The following is a 20,543-nucleotide window of genomic DNA, read 5'->3' on the forward strand; positions in this document are numbered from 1 at the left end:
CAAACATTGAGGTTGTGACCCACAATCACCCAAGACTGCATGCGGAGAGGCTCTAATACCCTATCTACCAACACAACCCTCTAATGATAGTCCTCTAAGCTAGCACAACTTTAAAACGTGTAGACTTACTTATACAGTCGAACATCTCTACAACAATCAAACATCTTTACAACGTTTTTGGTTACTATAGTAAAGTGTTATTATAACATAACATACAGATTAATTCCAAGAAAAACTTGACTTTTATAGTGAACGACTGTTATATAGATATGTTATAGATAGATCTGACTGTATATCCAACATCCTATTAGTAGATTTTCAGGCTTTTGTCAGTACCCATGCTATGTTAGGATATTTACTTTGAGATGTCATGCAGTAAAAGGCTTTAGCCCAATTGCAGTCAGTAATAAATTCATTACATCAAATTCTCCTGCTTCTAATGCAGTCAGTTCTCATGTCTTGGCATTAGGGGAACCCAAAATATTAGCTGCACCCTTTGCCAAATGGCCTTTCATACCCCCACCAGCTTGTGCTGAGCCCTTTGCATTTGTCATCTCGGCAACTAGACCAGATTTCTTTATCTGCCAAAAGGACGACCAGTCAGCAAACAATAGCGCAACCAGAATCCACACCATTTAACAATTGACCTATATATGTCACATTATCTTCTCACCTTGAAATAGAAATGTAAAGACAAAACCAATCACACCCAAACACCTCACTTCGGTTTGGGGATATGAACATACTTCGGAACTTTTTGTGGGACAAACAAGGGGAAGCAAACAATTTGACTTACCGCTGCAATTCTCTCCTTGTGGATGTCACTTGTAAACTGAGAAACCACAATTGAAACAATCAAATATCCATAACAGATCCGATCAAAGATAATATCGCAAGAAAGTACCTTCTCGGAAAAATCTAATTTTGAAGTGATGCTTTCAGAATAAAGGAGTTATTGAACTCACCGGCTTCTTGTAGGTCCTGATCTCATCCCCACTAAAACCTGGGAGGGTCATGTTCCAATTCCTTTCTGAACCAAAGAATCTATAATAGGTTAGGTACTGCATATTGCTGGACCAGTCAGGAATAGAAGGTAACTTACCAAGATGCAGAAGGATGTCCTTTGCTTCCAAAGTATTGGATTTTCGATGCTTCGCCAATGAACAGCCAAATGTGGTAATCTGGTCAAGAGCAAAGTAGTCAAGTACAAGTGAACAAATGATTAGCACACTGCCAAAACAGAATTCTCATTTGCCTGAAGATTACACAGGTGACTTTGATATTAACAACTTATTCACCACAAGAGATTCAAGCATAAATTAACCCGAAACCGACAAATACGGAAGGGCTAATTTGAAGAGAGATTGCACCATATTCAACATCCCCTCCTCTACACTCTTTAGGTTTATAGAATTACATATAATATAGCTAAATTGAAAGGAAAAAAAAGCTTTTAAATCGCTTGACATTTATATAAAGTTACATTTCAAACAAATCAAAGTATCCAATTGGAAGAGATAAGTGATAACAAGCCACTGATCTGCATGGGAAGAGACATATCATAAATAAAACAAGAACTTAAATGAAAATTGGACCATGATTTAAAATTCACCTTAAAACTAAGAACATTGGTTTCATTGTAGAAAACAACTTTATGTAGAATAGTCAGATCTAAGAGCAAATTTTATTTCCTACTTCCTAGAATTTATTGAGTTAATCTAGGAAACAAATAGTAGTATTTACAAATTCAAGTAGCAATTTCAACCTTTCTTGTACTTACCAGGACGTAAGCTATAAATGAAACCACTATACCCCTGAGCTTACCCTATTTCTCTTTTTAATTTTTGAGATAAATAACCCTGAGTCTACCACATTAAGCAGAACAGAATAGTAAAACTGAAAAGTAATGGCATTAACTATGACAACGAAAAAGCTAGCTTTATCATATCAAAGCAAGGCCAAACCTCGACCCCACCAGAGTTCTTCTAAGAGTAAGCTACAATATAACAACTCCTAACCTATCAGATTGTCAGGTTACATTTTAAATTGAAAGTGATGTTTCAGTGTGAAACAAGTAAAACATGAACTTACAGATTCCACAAATTCCTCTGCTATATCAACAAGGACGTCTTCAACTTCAGCATCCAATTTCTCTGATGGATCTATCTGTCAAGGAGAGATGCAGGTCAAGCAATCGCATCATAAAGGCAAAGAGAATACACAGATACTTGATACCAAAATCGAATACCAGGAGAGACAAAGAGGACACAATGCTAAGAGAGGTTTTGTTCACTTTCCAAGTTGACTATGAATGACAAGGCTACTATTATTATATTTATACACCTCAAAATTCAATAAGATTTCACTCCTTTTCCTCCCTACCTTATACCTTTAAGAGGTTATTTTGGCAAAAATGAGGCCAAAACAGAACTTCGTACCAAAACCTTCACCTGTGGTAAAAGCCCCTTGTGGATTCTCCACTCCACGTCTACCTAAAATGATAAAAGTAAACTAAAGCATATTTTTAACTATAAAGATAAAGACTTAATTTTAAACTAAAGGATAAGATGAAGAAAAAGTAACTTAAGTGCAATCCTTTTTTATCGGGAGCTACATCATCTAGTTAATAATTATAACTTCCCAATCACTGAACCTAGTACTGCTGCATTCTCAACAGAATGCACCTCATCCTATCAACTGATATGGAGTTCTAATAATCTTACTTCAACAAAAATTTCAAAACCATTTATCTCACATGACTTCGCAACAAGAACTACTAATTAGAAGAAAACAAAACAAGAAAACTGCGAAGTAATTTGCGGTGAAAGGTCCTCATCCTTTGCAGGAATTACTATTGTGAAGTGATCCATCCAGCTATGAGCCAATGTAGTGAAGATGGTAAAGCTTTAAACATATATTCTCCTTTAGATTAAATCAGTATATACAGGAATAACTTCAAAACAAAAGGAGTCTTTAAATTAGGTGGATCATGGAAAATGTGCAAAAATGAAGAAACAATGAGTTTAGCATGTCCACAGTAACCTGGGCCAGAATCTCCTGGATGCTTCTCTTGCTTAGAATCCTAGTACAAGGTTCCTCAGTCTCTAAAGTGGTAACCTTACTAGGAGGTCCTGGCTTGACCGTAGCAGATTGCATCAATGCATGAGATGAAGGTCTCTGTACTCCCAATCCCTGCCCCCTGGCAAGTGGCTGATTAGATAATGATTGTGGGATCCTCGATGGGGGCATCTGTTGTCCCATATGATCTTGGGATTGACTTGAGGTTGAAAGCTGTGACTGTTGGGCAGAGGATGAGGTAGTAACAGTATGCTGATGCTGCGAAAGAATATGGGACCTTTGATGCAAAGTCTGAGGGCTAATTTGAGGCCTTAGTGATGGTGTTGGCAAAGGGGGTTTTCCTTGTGCTCCTGAAGATAACCACGGCTGATTCTGGGCTTTTGGACTTTGAGACATAGTATGCAATTGGGAAGAAGGTAATCCCACTGACTGAACTCTCAACATGCCATGGCCTTGAAAATTCTGCAATGGTAAATAAAAAAGAAACAGAAAACCTCAATAATTTACAGCCAAAAACCATGTGAATAATGATCTACAAGCACAATCTGAACATAAACAACCAAATAGTAGAAAAGGACATACAGAGAAATGTTTCTATCTTGCAAGGAAATACTAACCTGTGTAGCAGCAGACTGACTACTGATGCTCGTCTGAGGTCTAAGAGAAGAGGCGACAGGTCTCAGCTGCTGAGGAACCCCTGCTGGCCGCATTGGTGACGTTGAACCAAGTGATCCCATCATTCCCATCCCATGCATTCCTTGTACTGGCTGCCTCACCTACAGACAATATAGAATCAGTTAATATCCAATACAGAATGTAAAGCAAGAACACAGGGGCGTAAATGCACACAAAAGTATGAAGTACCGAAACACCCAACTCAACAACAACAAAAAGCCCAGTAATTTCCCACGAGTGGGAATTGAGGAGGGTAAGATGTACGCAACCTTACCCCTGCCCTGCAAGGGCAAAGCCTCTGAAAGACGGTATATATCAGCATTCAAACCTATTCCTTCGTGGCTAGCCCGTTTCCGATAGACCCTCGGCTGGAGAACGGATGAAAAAAGTAATAGCAACAAGTAGGAATAACAACAAGATAAAATTAAGACCGAAGCCAAGAAAGCAGTTAAATTCTAGGTACTAATATCAATCAATGAATAAAAGGATATCATACTAACACTAATGCTAGCTAACTAAGTAAGACAAAGAGAAACATTCGACTACCTACTATCCTTCTGCCCTAATGTTCGACCTCCGCACCCTTCTATCTAGGGCATGTCCTCAGTCAGCTCCAGCTGCGCTATGTCCTGCCTGATCACCTCTCCCCAAGACTTCTTAGGCCTACCTCTACCCCGCCTAATACCCACTAAGGCTAACCTCTCGCACCTTCTAATTCTGGACATGGGAGTTTTTGACAAGCCAACACTCTACTCCATACAACATAGTTGGTCTAACTACTACCTTGTAGAACTTACCTTTAAGTCTCAGCGGCACATTCTTATCACATAAGACACCGGAAGCGAGCCTCCACTTCATTCATCCTGCTCCGATACGGTGCGTGACATCCTCATCAATCTCCCAGTTAACTTGTATTATAGATCCAAGGTACTTGAAACTCTCTCTCCTGGGGTGACCTGTGTATCAAGCCTTACACCCATGTCCGCTTCCTGGGTAACTTTGCTAAACTTGCACTCCAAGTACTCCGTCTTGGTCCTGCTCAGCTACACCTCCTCGAGTCTCGTCAATCTGAACTATGTCATCTGCAAATAACATATACTACGGCACTTCCCCTTGAATGTGTCGCGTTAATGCATCCATCGCCAACGAAAACAAAAACGGGCTAAGGGCTGATCTCTTATGCAACCCCATCACAACCGAAACACCAAACTCAAATAACCATATTCATAATTCAATTAAATAGACCCAACCACATAAACCAGAATAACCAAGATCCAAAAATCACCTAACAGTTCATGAATTATGTTCCGGTGTTTTAACAGCGATTCAGAATACTTAATCATGCATCCTGAATTGTTATCTATTTGTCTTACTATTTAGTACTCCTCTGGTCATTTTTGTTTATCATTTGAATTTTTCACATACCCATTAAAAAATCGTTTAATAGCATTATTCATTAGGGGTATTCAATTAAATTAGCATGATTTCTTCGTTAAAAGAATAAGTAATTATGATTGTATGCCTTCTTGGAGTAGTAAGGGTAGAATTGGAAAAAATATGTTAATGTCTTCTTGTTTATCTTAAAATATTAAACAGTATGGAACAATTTTTTTTGACCCAAACATCATGGCATAGTCAATTATCTCTTAACTTAGTTATGTTAGGCTCTTTCCTCCGCATCTAATGATAGTACTTTATATTGTCTCCACAATAAAAAGTGAGTGAACGGCTAAGACTGGACCCTGCATGGTGGATTCACAATCCAGTGCCCGGATCCTTTTGACTACATCAGCCCTTACACCTTCACATGTTAAAGTCTCAAATTTGATTCTCATATTACCCAATAATGTGAATTTAATATGGTTATAGCAAATTGTTTGAACTCTAGACGTAGCATGGTACTTATCTTAATTTTTTGTAAGGTGGTGTTCGGACCAGTTTGCACGCATCTCATCGAATAAATTTGTGCAGCTTTTTTGCCTTTGATTGATGGGATTTAAACTTTGAACTTTCATGGTCTTCATTTCTCTTTATCTACCCCTAAGCCACAGGCTTGGATGCTCCTCTAATCTTTTTTCAGTAATTTTACTGCTTAGCTTCTCTTGTTTAAATATCACGAATGATCTTCAGGACCTACTCCTAGTGGATTAGTTTATAAATTAGGCTGCAATTGCAAACTTGTTGCTTTTGCAGGAACTAAAACATCTAATACGCAAAAAAATTAATTGCAATTGCATTCACATAGGAAAAGGATGCACCCAATTTACACGACACTATTTCATTATTAGTCCGTTCCAGAAAGCATGACACGTTTCTATATAGACTAACAATTTAAGTTTAAACTTTCCATTTTACTTTAATAAGAAGCTTTTATAGCCATACAAATGTTAATACATGTTCAAGACAATAAATTTCAAAAGTTTTACTTTCTTTCTTAAACTCTTAGTGGAGTCAAACTATATCACATAAATTGAAACGAAAGGAATAATAAGAAAGTGAAAATTGAATAATACCTGTGAGGCAGTTGAGCTGGGGGCAGAAGAATCAGGCAAATTGCGACCAAATTGCTGCCCAAAAGAAGGCGGCGGCGGAGTCAATGAGGAGAAAGAGGTAGGAGGGTGATGAGCAGGTACTCCCATGGCCATTCCACCACCTCCTCTAGGGTTTTGCATAGAAAGGGAAGAAGACGAAGAAGTAATCGAAGAAGATGATGATGAGTGAGGTGGCGGCGGCGGCGGTGGAGGAGGTAAAGAGAAGTGTTGAAAAGGTGAAGGCTGTTGCCATGGCCTGTTAAAGGGTTGTCTTGTTTGAGCATTTTGTAAAGTGGGTGTTAAAGGGTTTTGCTGTTGAGTAGATGTGGCGGCTGCAGCTGCGGCGGCGATGGTAGTGGTGGTGGTAGGGTTTAGGTTTTGTGGTGGTTGTGATTGTACTACTGAGGTAGTGGTTGTTGTAGTAGACGGGAGTTGACTGGTTGCGGCGGCGGAGGAGGAAGGTGGTGGAGGCGGAGATGGTGGTGGAAGCTGTTGTTGTTCAGTTGGCTGTGAAGTGGACGTCGACGGCGGCGGTGTCGGCGGTGGTTGAGTTTGCTCCATTGGAATGAATAATTTCTTGATTTCCTATGATTAATAGAGGGGAAATGATTATATATAAATGATTAGGCTGATAATATAATGTTTACAATTTAATCTCACTTATTCAAGCTGAGATGAGAAGTTGGCTTAGGAGTTAGGACTTGAAGCTGAGTACTCAGTGCCAAATGTTGTAGGAGTTCGATTTAAACCGCGAGATGGTTAAAATTATGTTTCAATTGCTAGAGAAAATAGATTGTAATGTAACCGATAGTTTACTAAAATATTCTTAGTTATTTTAAATATTAAAAAAAATATTCCTTAGATTAAACAGTATTAGCTAAAGGCAGCCTCATACTTCATGTTTAACATCATGTACTTAACACGGGTTACTTACTAGAAGTACTAAAACAATAAACATGCCAATATATGCACGAGCCACAATATAAAGATAGTGTTATAAGAAAAATTAAATTATGGTGGATGTATACTTTTCCTCCATAATTCTCAAATGCTTAATGACATATTTCTATGCTTAATGACATATTCAATGACATATTTTTCTTCACTTTTCATGCCTATATAAAGGCCTTGTAATAAATAGGAAAATACACACAATTGAAGAAGAAAATCTCTTTCTTCTCTCTATCTCCATTTCTTGTTCATGTTTTACTAAATTGCTTTTATTTCATAACATGTTTTATTCATGTTTTACTAAGTTGCTTTTATTTTATAACACGTTATCAGCACGAATTGCTCATTTCATGATCTTCTACGTCAAGACTATGTAAATTATAAGCAAACAATGAGATCAAGTACAATAAAAAATGTCTTGGATGATAATACAGAGATAAGTTTTACATCCATTTAAACTCATTCATACTTTCATATCTTTGCATTAACTTTATGTGCAGTGTTTAGTAAAAATATTTTTTTTCAATTGTATCCAGTGAAATAAAGAACTGGAAAGGTATGTCTTTATTTGCTACATCTCTTATAGGACAAAGATAATATTCCAATGTATATATATGTTCTAACCTTTTACATACTATGATAGATAATTATTAAGGTAATTTAGTAATAATATTTTTACCATAACATGATGTATTTCATTGAAAGCAAAATTGGCATATATTCTAACTAGCATTTTTGTTGCAGATGAACTGTATCAAGATTGAAATAGTTATATATGTCTTCTTGAAAGTTAATTTACTTATGCCTATAACTATGAAGTAATAATATTTTAAAGGCTCGAGTGCGAGTCCTAGTGAATTTTTGCCTATTATGCCAAAGATTGAGGGTAAGACGATGGATTCAAGTCCCAACGCACTATGTTGATGAAAAGACGTTGGATTCAAGTTCCAACGCATTATGGCCTAGCATGCCTTTATATGGGTAAGGCATTGGGTTTGAGTCCTAATGCACCATATTGATAATAATAATAATAACTAAAGAAAAAATAATGTAATTTTCATGAAAAAGCATGAAGCTTGTCCCACTTGATTTGCTCCATTCTTGAATGAATGTGATAGCAGTGCATGATAAGTCTAAATAAAGACAAGTGGTTGACCAATGAATGTGGGCGTGCGAAAGGCCAAAATAATAATAGTTATCACTATGGTAATTATAAAAAGGGAGAAATTCTTTGAAGAGAATGTGACTTGTGATAAACATTGAGATTGCATACTCATTCCTGAAAGTGAATGTGAAAATATATATATATGATAAAGATTATGCATAATAATGTACTTGTGCATAGTTGGATAAATACTACAACTCACCTCTAAGGGAGGTTTGAGACAAAGAAAGATAATGAATATTATTGTGTAGTTATATGAATATATCATTGGTCGCATGCATGTGATACGCCAAAAATATTTTATCATGCCTTATAAAAGTTATTAAAAGCAAAATTAAAGCAATAAATTATTTTGCTTGTGATGATTTTGAACATGACAATTATTATGATATGATTCTCTTTGTGAAAGGAGACATTCATTATATGGATGGTGTGACAAAAGATCTTGTAATACAAAAGCAGTTAAGAGCTCTGAAAGAACTAATTTGTTACTACCCGGATGAATGAAATTGTTCATGACATTAATATTATAGTAAGTCTCAAAAGAAATATTTTGATTTACAAATAGATTAGCCAAAGTGGTTGGCATATTGAGACTATAAATGAAAAGAAGATTGAATATCTTTATATTACTATAATCATACCGAGTAAATATAAAAGGTTACCTGACTTTTCTTCTATTTGTACTATACAAGTATAAGTGAACAAGCCACAAGTAAACTAGAGGTTTACTGAAATAAATATTAGTTGGCATGACCGGTTGACCATCTCAGTTCAATTATGATGCGAAAAAATTAATTGAGAATTACATTGGCATATATTGAAGAAATATAAGATTCTTCAAGAATTCTTTTGTGCTGCTTATTCTCATGATATACCAGTTAAGGTTGGGATTGAATCCCTTGATTTCTGGAACGAATAAAAGGTGATAAATATATGGGCCCAGTCACCTTCCATGTGGACTGTTTACTATTATATGATTTTAATAGATGCATCTATTCTATGGTCACATGTGCATTTGTTATCAACTTGTAGCTTGGCTTTTGCAAGATTGATTGCTCAAATTATTAGAGCACAGTTCCAGAATATAAATTATGATGATTTACCTTGATAATACTGGTTTAAATCCAAGTTGGTTTAGCAGAAATTGTATGCCTCCAATTATATCTAAACCATTGGTTATGAGAACAAAATTGCCAAAATAAAATTTGGTATGTGATGTATTATTTAATATACAACAGCACTTGTATGCATCTAGCCAAGTTATGATAAGTTCTCCCTATCACAATCGGTTCAGGGTCAGGAACCAAATAATTTCCATCTAGAAATATGAATGTGCTATATGATTTAATTATTTCACCACAATGCACAAAGATGGATCCCCAAATAAGGCTAGGGATATGTGTTGGTGATCCCAACAATAGGGGGAGAAAATGGGCAGCTGAAAAAGTAATGCATGTAATGAATTATTATGAGTACATCGAGATCCTCGTACGAGAAAATGTGAACTTGAAGTTCAAGTGATAGTTCATTTGCAAAATATTGTCAGGCGTATTTGCTGACCCAAAGCTAAATGTCATATTCAGCTGCTAATGCTCCAAATAAAATAAAGTTCATAATGAATAGAGTCCATGGCATGCATAAAACATAATAGACTAATCGGTTCCAAAGATAAAACTCCTTGAAGAAGGAGAAGAACAAATGTTCAGGATGGTCATAATAAGGAGGCAAGTGCTCTAGAAGAGTACCACGACATAACACTTCATAAGACCTCACGGGAGAGGCTCAGGTACTAGAAAATAATAAGATAAAGAGATCTCAATAAGTTATGTCTTTATTGGGTAATAGTAGAACCGATATAAAATGATCGTCGACGATATTGTTAATATAATGTAGCGCTCAATATTATTAATATTGACGAGGATCTTGAGCTCAAATCTGTCATGAAATTTGGACAGATAAATGATTGGCCAAATGAAAAATACGCAATGAAAATTAATTTCACATGAAAAATATAAAGTTGGACGGATAGTCCCAACACCTGAAAGTATAAAGTCAGTGACGGTATAAATGTGTTCTTGTGCGAAAAAAAAAAGGTCAAGTCGATAGACATAAAGACGACTTGTGTTACAAGAAGATTTGTAAATATCCTGGCATTGATTATATAGAGACATGTTCTCCTGTGGTGGATGTCGCCATTTCAGGTTTTAATCTGGCAATACAAGAAAAACGTGATATGCGTATAATGAAAATCATTGAAGGATTTAAATTGTTCTGAAACATATTAAGGTTTTCAAGAAATTTATTAAATAAAGCTTCAAAAATCCTTATACGGATTGAAGCAATCAGGGCGCATGTGGTATAATCGCCTGAGTGAGTACATGTTGAAAGAAGGGTACAAGAATGATTCAATTTATCCTTATGTCTTTATAAAAAGATCTGGATCTAAATTTGTTATAATCACTGTGTATGCTGATGATTTAAATATCATTGGAACTCCTAGGGAACTTCCTAAAGAAGTAGAGCTTCCTAAAATAGTAGACTATTTAAAGAAAGAATTTAAAATAAAAGATTTTGGAAAGATAAAATTTTATCTTGGTCTACAAATTGAGTATATGAAAGATGAAATTTTTGTCCATCAATCAGCATACACTAAAATGATTTTAAAGCGATTTTATATGGATAAAGCACATCCATTCCGACCTCATGAAAATAATGAAGAGCTTCTTGGTCCCGACGTACCATATCTTAGTACAATTGGTGCACTAATGTATCTTTCTAACATTACAAGGTCTGACATAACTTTTTCAGTTAATGTCTTAACAAGTTATAGCTCTGCTCCTACAAGGAGACATTGGAATGGAGTCAAACACATATTGCGGTATCTAAAGGAGACTACCGATATGGGATTATTTTATGGTAATGATTGCAATCCTTATCTTGTTGATTATGCCGATGCTGGGTATTTATATGACCCACAAAAAGTTCGATCTCAAACAGGCTATGTGTTTACATATGGAGGCACTGCCATATCTTGGCAATCGACTAAGCAATCAATCGTGGCTACTTTATCTAATCATGCTGAGATAATTGCTATTCATGAAGCAAGTCGATAATGTGTATGGTTGAGGTCTATAATACACCTTATTCGAGACAAATGTGGTTTGAAGTATGACAAACTACCCACAATTTTGTATGAAGACAATGCAGTATGCATAACCCAGTTGAAGGGAGGATTCATAAAAGGGGATAGGACAAAGCACATTTTACCAAAGTTATTTTTCACACATGATCTTCAAAAGAATGGTGATATCAATGTGCAACAGATCCGTTCAAGTGATAATATAGCTGATTTGTTCACCAAATCTCTACCGACGTCAACCTTCAAGAAACTAGTGTACAAGATTGGGATGCGAAGGCTCAAGGATGTGAATTGATGCTCTCATCAGGGGGAGTTAATACGCGTTGTACTCTTTTTTTCTTACAAGGTTTTGTCCCACTAGGTTTTCCTTGCAAGGTTTTTAATGAGGCAACCAAAAGGCGTATTTCTAAATATGTATACTCTTTTTCCTTCACTAGGATTTTTTTTCCATAGAATTTTTTCCTAATAAGGTTTTAACGAGGCACATTATCTATGGACATCCAAGGGGGAGTGTTATAAGAAAAATCAAATTATGGTGGATGTCTACTCTTCCTCCATGATCTTCTCAAATGCTTAATGACATATTCAATGACATATTTTTCTTCACTTTTCATGCCTATATAAAGGCCTTGTAATAGATAGGAAAATACACATAATTGAAGAAGAAAATCTCTTTCTTCTCTCTATCTCCATTTCTTGTTCATGTTTTACTAAATTACTTTTATTTCATAACATGTCTTATTCATGTTTTACTAAGTTACTTTTATTTTATAACAGATAGTTATTTTTCTTAAAATGGTATCCAACGGACAAGTATATTTATGTGCCAATTGCGAAGGCTTGCTATAAGCCAGTTTGACATATGGCTGAGCACAAAAAAATCAATAAATAAATTGTGATCAACATAAATTTTAATTATAGCATAAACAGTTCGGAGACATGAACAACAAAAATAAATTTGTATATGAACGTAGAAATATAATGTGAGCCCTAATAGAGAAAAATAGTTTGAGAACTAACATGTGATAGATATTTGCAAATCACTGACGGTATTTTAATTGCTTCCAAGGTTAAGAACGAACCACAACTTGGAATGAGAACGACAAATATATATTTGGGTGGAGTAAGTATAAAATAGGATAAAGGGCAAAAATATAATTATAGAATAATAAGTAAGGGCATAATTGAAAAGAAGAGTATGAAACAATCCCACCACACCGATTTGATTGTTTCAAAAAATGGGCCCTTTCGTTGTTTCGAAATAATGGATTTAACAATAATGCAATATAATCAATTTTAAATAAACAATCAAAAAAAATATTATTTTGAAATAATAATACAATACGATACAATGGGTAACAACCATCCAAACAAGCTGTAAGTCTTGACTTATTTACTATTTTTATAATGATATCAGTGCCCGAGTGAGCAAATATTGCGATTAAGGAGTCGGAAAAATTGAATCTTGTTACTTTCCATCAACACAAATATTTGAATTATTCCATCGAATTCTGTTATCTATTGCCAGGACAAGTTCCTACATTCTCATTCTCAACATTCAAGGCTATTCTTTTCACATCGTCGGCAAATTCAACTATTTACCTAGCTTGAATCTTGTTCAATTCATAAATACGTGCAATCCCAATCTCTAACTAATACCACTTGACCGATCTCATCCACTTAAAAATTGGTGTAAAAGTTGCTAATAATTGACTCTTGAGTTTCGTTGCTCGGGAAGAAAGTTCCATAATTCAATTAAAGATAGATTGAAGGGAGAATGCCGCTTTAGAAAAAATTGCCTTACTTAGTACATTAAGACACCCGTTGCGCAGTAAGGCGAATAATCTATTGCCAGCACAAGCATCAAATATTATAGTACAACTAAATAAATGAGAAGAAATCACTAATAATTTTATTTCTCTTAAGATTTGAACTTTGATCTATAAAAATTGCACTTACTTCATTGACAATTAGATCAGTAATAACAACATAGGAAAGAAACTATAGTAGTGAAGAAGTCATGAAAAAATTAGAAGCAATAATAACATCAAGATAATATGAAAACTAAAGCAGGAAAGATATCATGTAATAATAGAGATCTAAGAATAAGAAAATACGAGAATAATACTAGTGCTACCATTAAGGGAACGAAAAATACTCAACAAAGATGATCTCAATGAAAGACAAAGTAGAAACTGAATCCAAAGTTGGAATTAATCATAAACTGAATCATGACATTGTGAGCCCGAAAGACTGGAGAGATTGATGACTGAGTGAGGTCGAGGGCCGGATTGTGAGGATAATTATGGGATCGGGCTGCACGCCGCAACATGCCAGATTGGCTTATTATAGCACGTGAGTTGTCCGTGCGGATCCAGATATTATTATAGCACGTGAGTTATCCGTGCAGCACGTGAGTTGTCCGTGCAGATTATAGCGCTTGGGCTGAAAAAGCCCCTCCGGAGTCTGTACACACCCCCAGTGAGTGCAGGTACCTACTGAGTGCGAGTGCCGAGTGCCGAGCGATTGGGAGGACTGAGTAACTGGGAGGACTGAGTAAAATGATACTCTAAGAGTATGCATATGATTTTATCACTGAGTTGCATCGCATTGACATGCGCACAAGACATACGGGCATAGAGATGTATTTTCCTCATGCTGTACAGTATCACATCATTTATTATTTCTCACACATGTTGATAGATAGGCATAGTGATGCATTTGTTTTTACATGGGTTATTTGGAAAGAAAATGAAACATCTCATTTATTATTGAAAGGATTTTGGAAAAATTATTGTTTTCAAACTTATTCATATTTTTGGCAGTTTCGGTAAACGATTTGGGTTTTCATTGATGTACTTGAAAGGATGAACTATTATTTGCTTTACGTTGTTATGGACTGTTGTGGACTATTCGTTTTGGACCCGACCTTGGTAAAAGCTCGTCACTACTTTCAACCTAAGGTTAGTTTTGTTACTTATTGAGTACATGGGGTCGGTTGTACTCATACTACACTTCTGCATCTTGCGTGCAGATGTTGGCTGCTGATGTTGCTGTGTTCGATGGGAGTTGGATATGATGATGTACCTGCATTCCGGTTGTAGCTGCCTCTTGTTCATGGTAACATTAGATTTATAACAATCTGTTCATGTACATTTCGAACAGATGATGTATTATTTCATACCAATTTTGTAAATTCTATTATTAGAAGCTCATGATTTGTACTACCAATTCTTGGGGAATGTATAAGATTAAGATATTTCAGTACTTAATTGCTTTATCAATTATTATTGGAATTTGGTTAGTGGTTAAGTGGCTTACCTAGCGGGTGGGTTAGGTGCCATCACGACTAGTCTTATTCTGGGTCGTGACACTTAGGAGCATACTCAAAGTTCTCATCCATGTCAAAGGTTCATTACCTTCACAATTCAATTAGATTAACAAAATTCTTGTGGTTCACTTGTGAAAAGTTATCAATGTATGATGCATATTAGCTGAATATCATACAATCTCTGAAATGTATTTTTGAAAATGAAAATTCTAAAACCTGCTACACAAACACTCCTCTGACTTGACAACTAAATTTCCAGTTATTCAATAACCATCATCAGTACTATAGAATCAAAAAATGTTTGGTGTACATGCAGAACTTGACAAAGAGAATTTTTCCTTGCTGTTGCATTTATTTTTACTAAACAAATATGTGTTCGAGCATCTTTAATTTGCCATATTCTAACTTTATGGAATAGGTACACATTTGTGGCTCGTTTATTCTGGAAAAGTTGAATTTCATTCCACCCTCCCCCCTCCCTTCTTTTCGATTAGTAAGTTTCTCACTCATTTTTTTCCTTTTTGCGTTTATGATGGAAGCTCTTAAGCTACACAAAATTGTAACATTGCATGTGATACCATTTGCGATATAATTTCTTTAGAGGTAGCCTGCTAACTTTTTAGTTTGCTGTCAGGGGTCTCTTTCTCATTTTCATCAGAAGTTGATATGCAAAAAGTAGAATCAAAAAGAGAAATTTCCTTTGGGAAAAGGGTATGGCTATAGAGATTCCAGTTGCCGCTTTGTATGAAGGCTCACCAAGCGACCAACAATGTGATCAGTGTTTTTGTAGTCTGCATTGGAATTTTTTATAGTTAGCGTTCTCAGCTTGTTCTAAAGCTGCATTAGGAGAAAATGTTGTATTGCTTGAGAAACATTATTTAATGGTGTTATGAGATTTTTAAAAATAAAGTATGTATGTGACTCTTTTGTTTTTATACAAAATTCTTTTCTGGTGTATGACTCGTGGGATCAAAATTATATGAATGATTATGGTATAAGATTAGAATTTATTATTATTTTTAACATCTAAAAGGAAGAAAAAAAGCTATTGATTAATTGGAGGTAATTTCCTGACGTTTTTATATATGTGTAGCAAGGATGGGTATGATTTGCCGATATGTTTTTTTATATGTCGCAACTAGAATGAGTTAAAACTCAAAGTTTGTGACATTTGTAAGTGTCTTAAATAAATGTCACTATTTATTTGCCGATATTAATGTAAATGTCGGAAAATTCCCGACTTTGAAATTTACGAAATTTGATTTAAGTGTCAAATAAATGTCGGCAATTCATTTTGTGATATTTATGTGATTTAAAATGACGTTTAAAAAATATCGCCGTATCCAAACTTTCTTGTAGTGTATAGTAGTGAAGAAGTCATGAAAAAAGTAGTAATAGCATCAAGATAATAGAAAACTAAAGCAGTAAAAATATCATGTAGTGATAGAGATCTAAGAATAAGAACATACGAGAATAATACTAGTGCAACCGGTAAGGGAAGGAAAAATGCTCGACAAAGATGATCTCAATGAAAGACAAAGGAGAAACTGAATCCAAAGTTGGAATTAATCAGAAACAGTGTGTAAAGTATTCTAAACTACATTCTTGATATGGTATATACTAAGAACCAAGACTATAATCCTATTAACCCTGAACTGCTAAAAAAATAAATTTTCAGAAGTGTGTATTCTGAGTTTGTACAGCAACAGGACTTCTAACCCTATGAACATTATTAAACCAAGTATAGCTTCCAAAAACATCTTTGTTTAATGGTTGCAAAGGAGTGATATCCACTCGAAATGTTGCTTTACTTCCATCGCGTTGAAAGCTTAGGGTACTCGGCTTCACTTGTATTGAAACTCCTTTAGGATTTTCTATCTCAACTTGGAAATCAGTAGGATCGCCATATTTTCCTCGATAAGTGACTGTACGATAAACTGATATCGTCTTATTTCTCAAATTTGAAACTTCGATCAAGGGGTAGTTAAGATCGTAATGTGGAAGCTGACTATTATTAGAGCACTCAATTTGATATCCCAATAAACCTTGTAAAGTTCTTTGAGTGATTCCAACAGCACTAGAACATAGATAGGAAACTATATCTTCCATGTCGAAATCATAAACCAGGCCTGGATTTAGTGCAGCATTTGGGTTCAATAAACCTGAACCAATGTCATAAGGTGTTGCAATAACATTCCCTGAATCTGTTTGTATTGGCTTCTTAGAATTGTCCAAGTTATAAGCTGCATAAAACAAACCATATTGTTAAGATCAAATATGAGACACCAACCTTAGAATTTCTAAATCAAGAAAAAGAATTTCAAGTAATTGTTTAAGTATAACAAACAAGTTATTGCATTATGAAAAGGGTTCAATGGGATGGTTGAGATCCCTCTACCGTTAACAAAAGGTCTCGGATTTAAGTTATGGAATGAAAAACTTTTTGGTAGGGTGCGCTTTGCTCCCATAGTGGGCCTACATGGCGTCAATTCAGATTAGTCGGCCAGTGAGCTTCGAATTTCGGATGGTTACAACAACAATAACAAGGGCTTTAACACATTAGGTCAATTAGCTAAAAATAATTACAGCCGCTATCCAAATGTTAGAAAAATACACTTATTATGTATAAAATACGTATATTATATGTATATTATACATTAAATATATCAAAATATACATTTGCCAGCTATTATTTTGGAGATGTATATTTCCCTAATAACTATGCGTTAGTCCCAAACAAGTTAGAATTGATCATATGAATCCTCATTGACCGTGTTGCTCCATTAAAACTCATCTCATGCCAAAAGCGATATCGGATGGTTGAACTCAAAAAATCAAGTTTAGTCTGTCAAATACTTTTTTTTAGGAATCCTAAACTTACGAGCCCGATTAATCTGAATTCGAGCCGCCTATGAGCTTGTTTTTTAGCATTAGTAAAGAATACATACCTGTTGTCATCAATGCAGATTTTATTTCAGCTGGACTCCAATGAGGATAAAGAGCTTTTAGAAGTGCAGCCACACCAGTAACAAGAGGGGTTGCCATTGAAGTTCCTGACATTATATCGTAGAATATCGAGTCTGCTCTCGCCTTTTCAAAAGGAGGCCAAGCTGCTAAAATGTTTCTTCCTGGTGCTGCTAAATCAGGCTATAACCAAACTAGTGTCAGCACTTGATTTACGTTAATACAAACAGACAGAGGCGGATTCAGGATTTCAAAAGGATGGGTGCATTGTTATAAAGAGGTGGATCTAGAATTTACACTTCACGGGTTTAACTTTAGTCTTTTATCATAAACTCACTACACTTTTAAAATTACAGGTTCAAAATTATATTCTTTTTGAAATTTTAGTAATTTTCACATATATATCTATACTCCATGCAGAAAACAAGATCGTTTAGAGTGGCATTTTCACATATATATCTATATTTAAGTAATTTTGAAGCAATATAACATTGTTATACATGGTTCAGGGAGAAGAGTATTGGTTCACGTGAACTCATGCCCCTTAACCTAGATACACCTCCGCAAACAGAGGCGGAGTCAGAATTTGAAGTTTATGAGTTTTGAACTTGCCAGCAAATCCATCGCTCGTTTAAGTAACTGAGTACGCAATTAAACATTTATACGTATATAATAAATTTTCTAATACAAATATATGATCTACTAGGTCCGATCCTGGTATAAAATATTTTTTAAGAAAAATAAATGAATATTTAAAAGAAAAAAGAGTACCTTAATGATGCCAGGGGCACTGCCAGGTCCTCTTGAAGAGAAATATGCCACAGTAGGCTCATGTTGTGTAGGCTGTTGAACTGATGTTCTTAAAATGATAGCAAAAGGTCGACTGTGTATACATTCAAAAACATATCATAAATTCAAACCACTAATAAGTTAGTTATGTGATAATTCTTAGCGACTCTGAAATGATTGGTGAAGTCAGCAATTTCGCTAAGGATATTTAAGGAACACTCGGAATTTTAATATATATGCGTAAAAAATAATATTTGACCTATGTCTATACATGATGTTCAACTAATTACCCTTGAGCCTATGCATAGGCGGACCCTGTATATGAAAATGGCAGGAACACTACTATCGAATAAAATTTAAGTAAATGCTGGAGTGAGAATCAAACTTAGACAACGCATTAAAAGTCAAGTTGTCTCCCTTTCCCCCTCCCAAATCGGCCAACACAGTTGCCTAAGCTTTGAATCTTAGGGTGAATCAAAATATATACATATTATTTAAGATATATATATATATATATATATATAGATACACGTATTTTTGCCAAAATTATCCGGGGACTGGTGACTCCCTACCCTAAGGTAGGTCCACCTCTGAGCCTATGTGGCTACATGGCGAAGGGTGTTCAAGATTTTAATATATGTTTAAAAAGCAAAGAATAATGTAAATTAAAATGAAAGATTTTAGTGTTATATGACTTACTTTGATGATTTCATGTATGCAAAAAGCTTTTCACCTTCTGAGGGAGTAATTGTAGCCAAAGGAATATCATAAGACAAACCAATTTCCTTAGTACCAGCTCCATCAATAACTATAACACCAACTCCCCCCTTTTTTGCGTACATTTACTGCTTTATCATACTTTGAACTGCCCCAAATATCATGAATATCCGTTGTTGTGCAAACCACAATCTTACCATAAATCAAATTATAATCCAATGAATCAGCATCATTGCAAGAGCTAGAAAAAAATATTAAAAAGAATTAGTTATTAGAAAGAATACCATGCAGTGTAAGTATTTAACATAAAAAGGAGCAGCTCGGTGCACGAAGTATTCCGTGTTCACAGAGAGTTAGGAGAAGGGTTACGTTCACGGTGTAAATATTTAACATAAAAAGGAGCAACCCAGTGCACAAAGCATCTCGCGTTCACCGCAGGGTCAGGAGAAGGACTGTTTTCACCTGTGTTCTCGGTGTAAATATTTAACATATCAAAAAAATAAAGTTAATTACCTTGCTCTGTCAATATAGGCATTACCAATTGCTGCATCTTTTGCAACAACAAGGTTTGCATAACCAGTCATCTGATTAATATTGCGTGCAAAACCCTAAAATTCAAGTCGACAAAAAAATAATTCAAAATGAAGAAAAGAAAAATCGAAAGGAGAAAAAAATTTAATTTCCATTCCCTATGGCATAAGTTAACATTGATCTGTCTATTAAAGTCAGAAGATGTCCCACAAATATTATGATAGGTTTAAGACTAAAGTCTTAGAAGTGTTATAGGCACACAAATATTATACCAGTATATTTACATCATAAGTTTTAAAATGTCTTTCTTAAACTCCATTTTGAGGCAGACTACATCACATTAATTGAAAACGGGGAAATATATTTTATAGCCCCATCTATGGGTGTCAATTTTTTTTTTTGGGGGGGGGGGGGGTTGGTTGGCTGATATTGGACGGGTCAAAATGGCTTAAGTGGGCGGCGGGCTGAGACGGGTTGGGTCAAAAAGGGGTAAAATTTGGCATAGCCTAATCCCTCCAACTCTAAACAAGCTTTAATTAATATGTTTGTTTTGTTATGGTTATCTATAACATATCAAATAAAACAAAAAAAATTTAAGATATTCTGGCAAAGTTACTCATCGATCAATTTGAACTAAAAATTAGTCTAATTTTAAATACACTGAGATGA

General features: G+C 35.2%; 2 protein-coding genes across 4 annotated transcripts; both read right to left on the minus strand.

Annotated features, from left to right (window-relative positions):
• Window positions 1-219: 219 nt before the first annotated feature.
• On the minus strand, window positions 220-7,062 carry LOC107829325 (transcription initiation factor TFIID subunit 12). Of its 3 annotated transcripts, XM_075229737.1 has the most exons (9): window positions 6,267-7,032; window positions 3,696-3,854; window positions 3,043-3,540; window positions 2,451-2,492; window positions 2,092-2,166; window positions 1,103-1,181; window positions 966-1,030; window positions 797-832; window positions 220-581 (listed from the first exon to the last, which is right to left on the minus strand). In XM_075229737.1, the coding sequence occupies exons 1-9, from the start codon at window positions 6,843-6,845 to the stop codon at window positions 453-455; spliced, it is 1,662 nt and encodes a 553-aa protein (XP_075085838.1). In that variant the 5' UTR covers window positions 6,846-7,032; the 3' UTR covers window positions 220-452. The 3 variants fall into 3 exon arrangements, 2 of the variants coding, with proteins under 2 accessions (XP_075085838.1, XP_016512283.1); XM_016656797.2 differs by lacking the exon at window positions 2,451-2,492 and having other exon boundaries at window positions 6,267-7,062; XR_012698766.1 differs by lacking the exons at window positions 220-581; window positions 797-832; window positions 966-1,030 and having other exon boundaries at window positions 1,135-1,181; window positions 2,390-2,492; window positions 6,267-7,034.
• Window positions 7,063-16,500: 9,438 nt separating this feature from the next.
• LOC107765467 (subtilisin-like serine-protease S) lies at window positions 16,501-18,945 on the minus strand. The gene is made up of 3 exons (XM_016584121.2): window positions 18,609-18,945; window positions 17,822-18,020; window positions 16,501-17,116 (listed from the first exon to the last, which is right to left on the minus strand). Exons 2-3 carry the CDS (start codon window positions 17,931-17,933, stop codon window positions 16,548-16,550), a joined length of 681 nt encoding a protein of 226 aa, XP_016439607.2. The 5' UTR covers window positions 17,934-18,020; window positions 18,609-18,945; the 3' UTR covers window positions 16,501-16,547.
• Between the last annotated feature and the right edge of the window lie 1,598 nt (window positions 18,946-20,543).

This window comes from Nicotiana tabacum, chromosome 2, assembly GCF_000715075.1.
Source record: "Nicotiana tabacum cultivar K326 chromosome 2, ASM71507v2, whole genome shotgun sequence".
NCBI lineage: Eukaryota > Viridiplantae > Streptophyta > Magnoliopsida > Solanales > Solanaceae > Nicotiana > Nicotiana tabacum.

Excerpts from the sequence above, each read along its gene's own strand:
- LOC107765467 (XM_016584121.2), bottom strand. The coding sequence starts at position 17,933 with ATGTCAGGAACTTCAATGGCAACCCCTCTTGTTACTGGTGTGGCTGCA. Across the intron at positions 17,117-17,821 it reads ATCTGCATTGATGACAACAG|CTTATAACTTGGACAATTCT; the intron begins GTATGTATTCTT and ends TGTTTTATGCAG.
- LOC107829325 (XM_075229737.1), bottom strand. The coding sequence starts at position 6,845 with ATGGAGCAAACTCAACCACCGCCGACACCGCCGCCGTCGACGTCCACT. Across the intron at positions 3,855-6,266 it reads CCAGCTCAACTGCCTCACAG|GTGAGGCAGCCAGTACAAGG; the intron begins GTATTATTCAAT and ends TATTGTCTGTAG. Across the intron at positions 833-965 it reads TCAGGACCTACAAGAAGCCG|TTTACAAGTGACATCCACAA; the intron begins GTGAGTTCAATA and ends GTGGTTTCTCAG.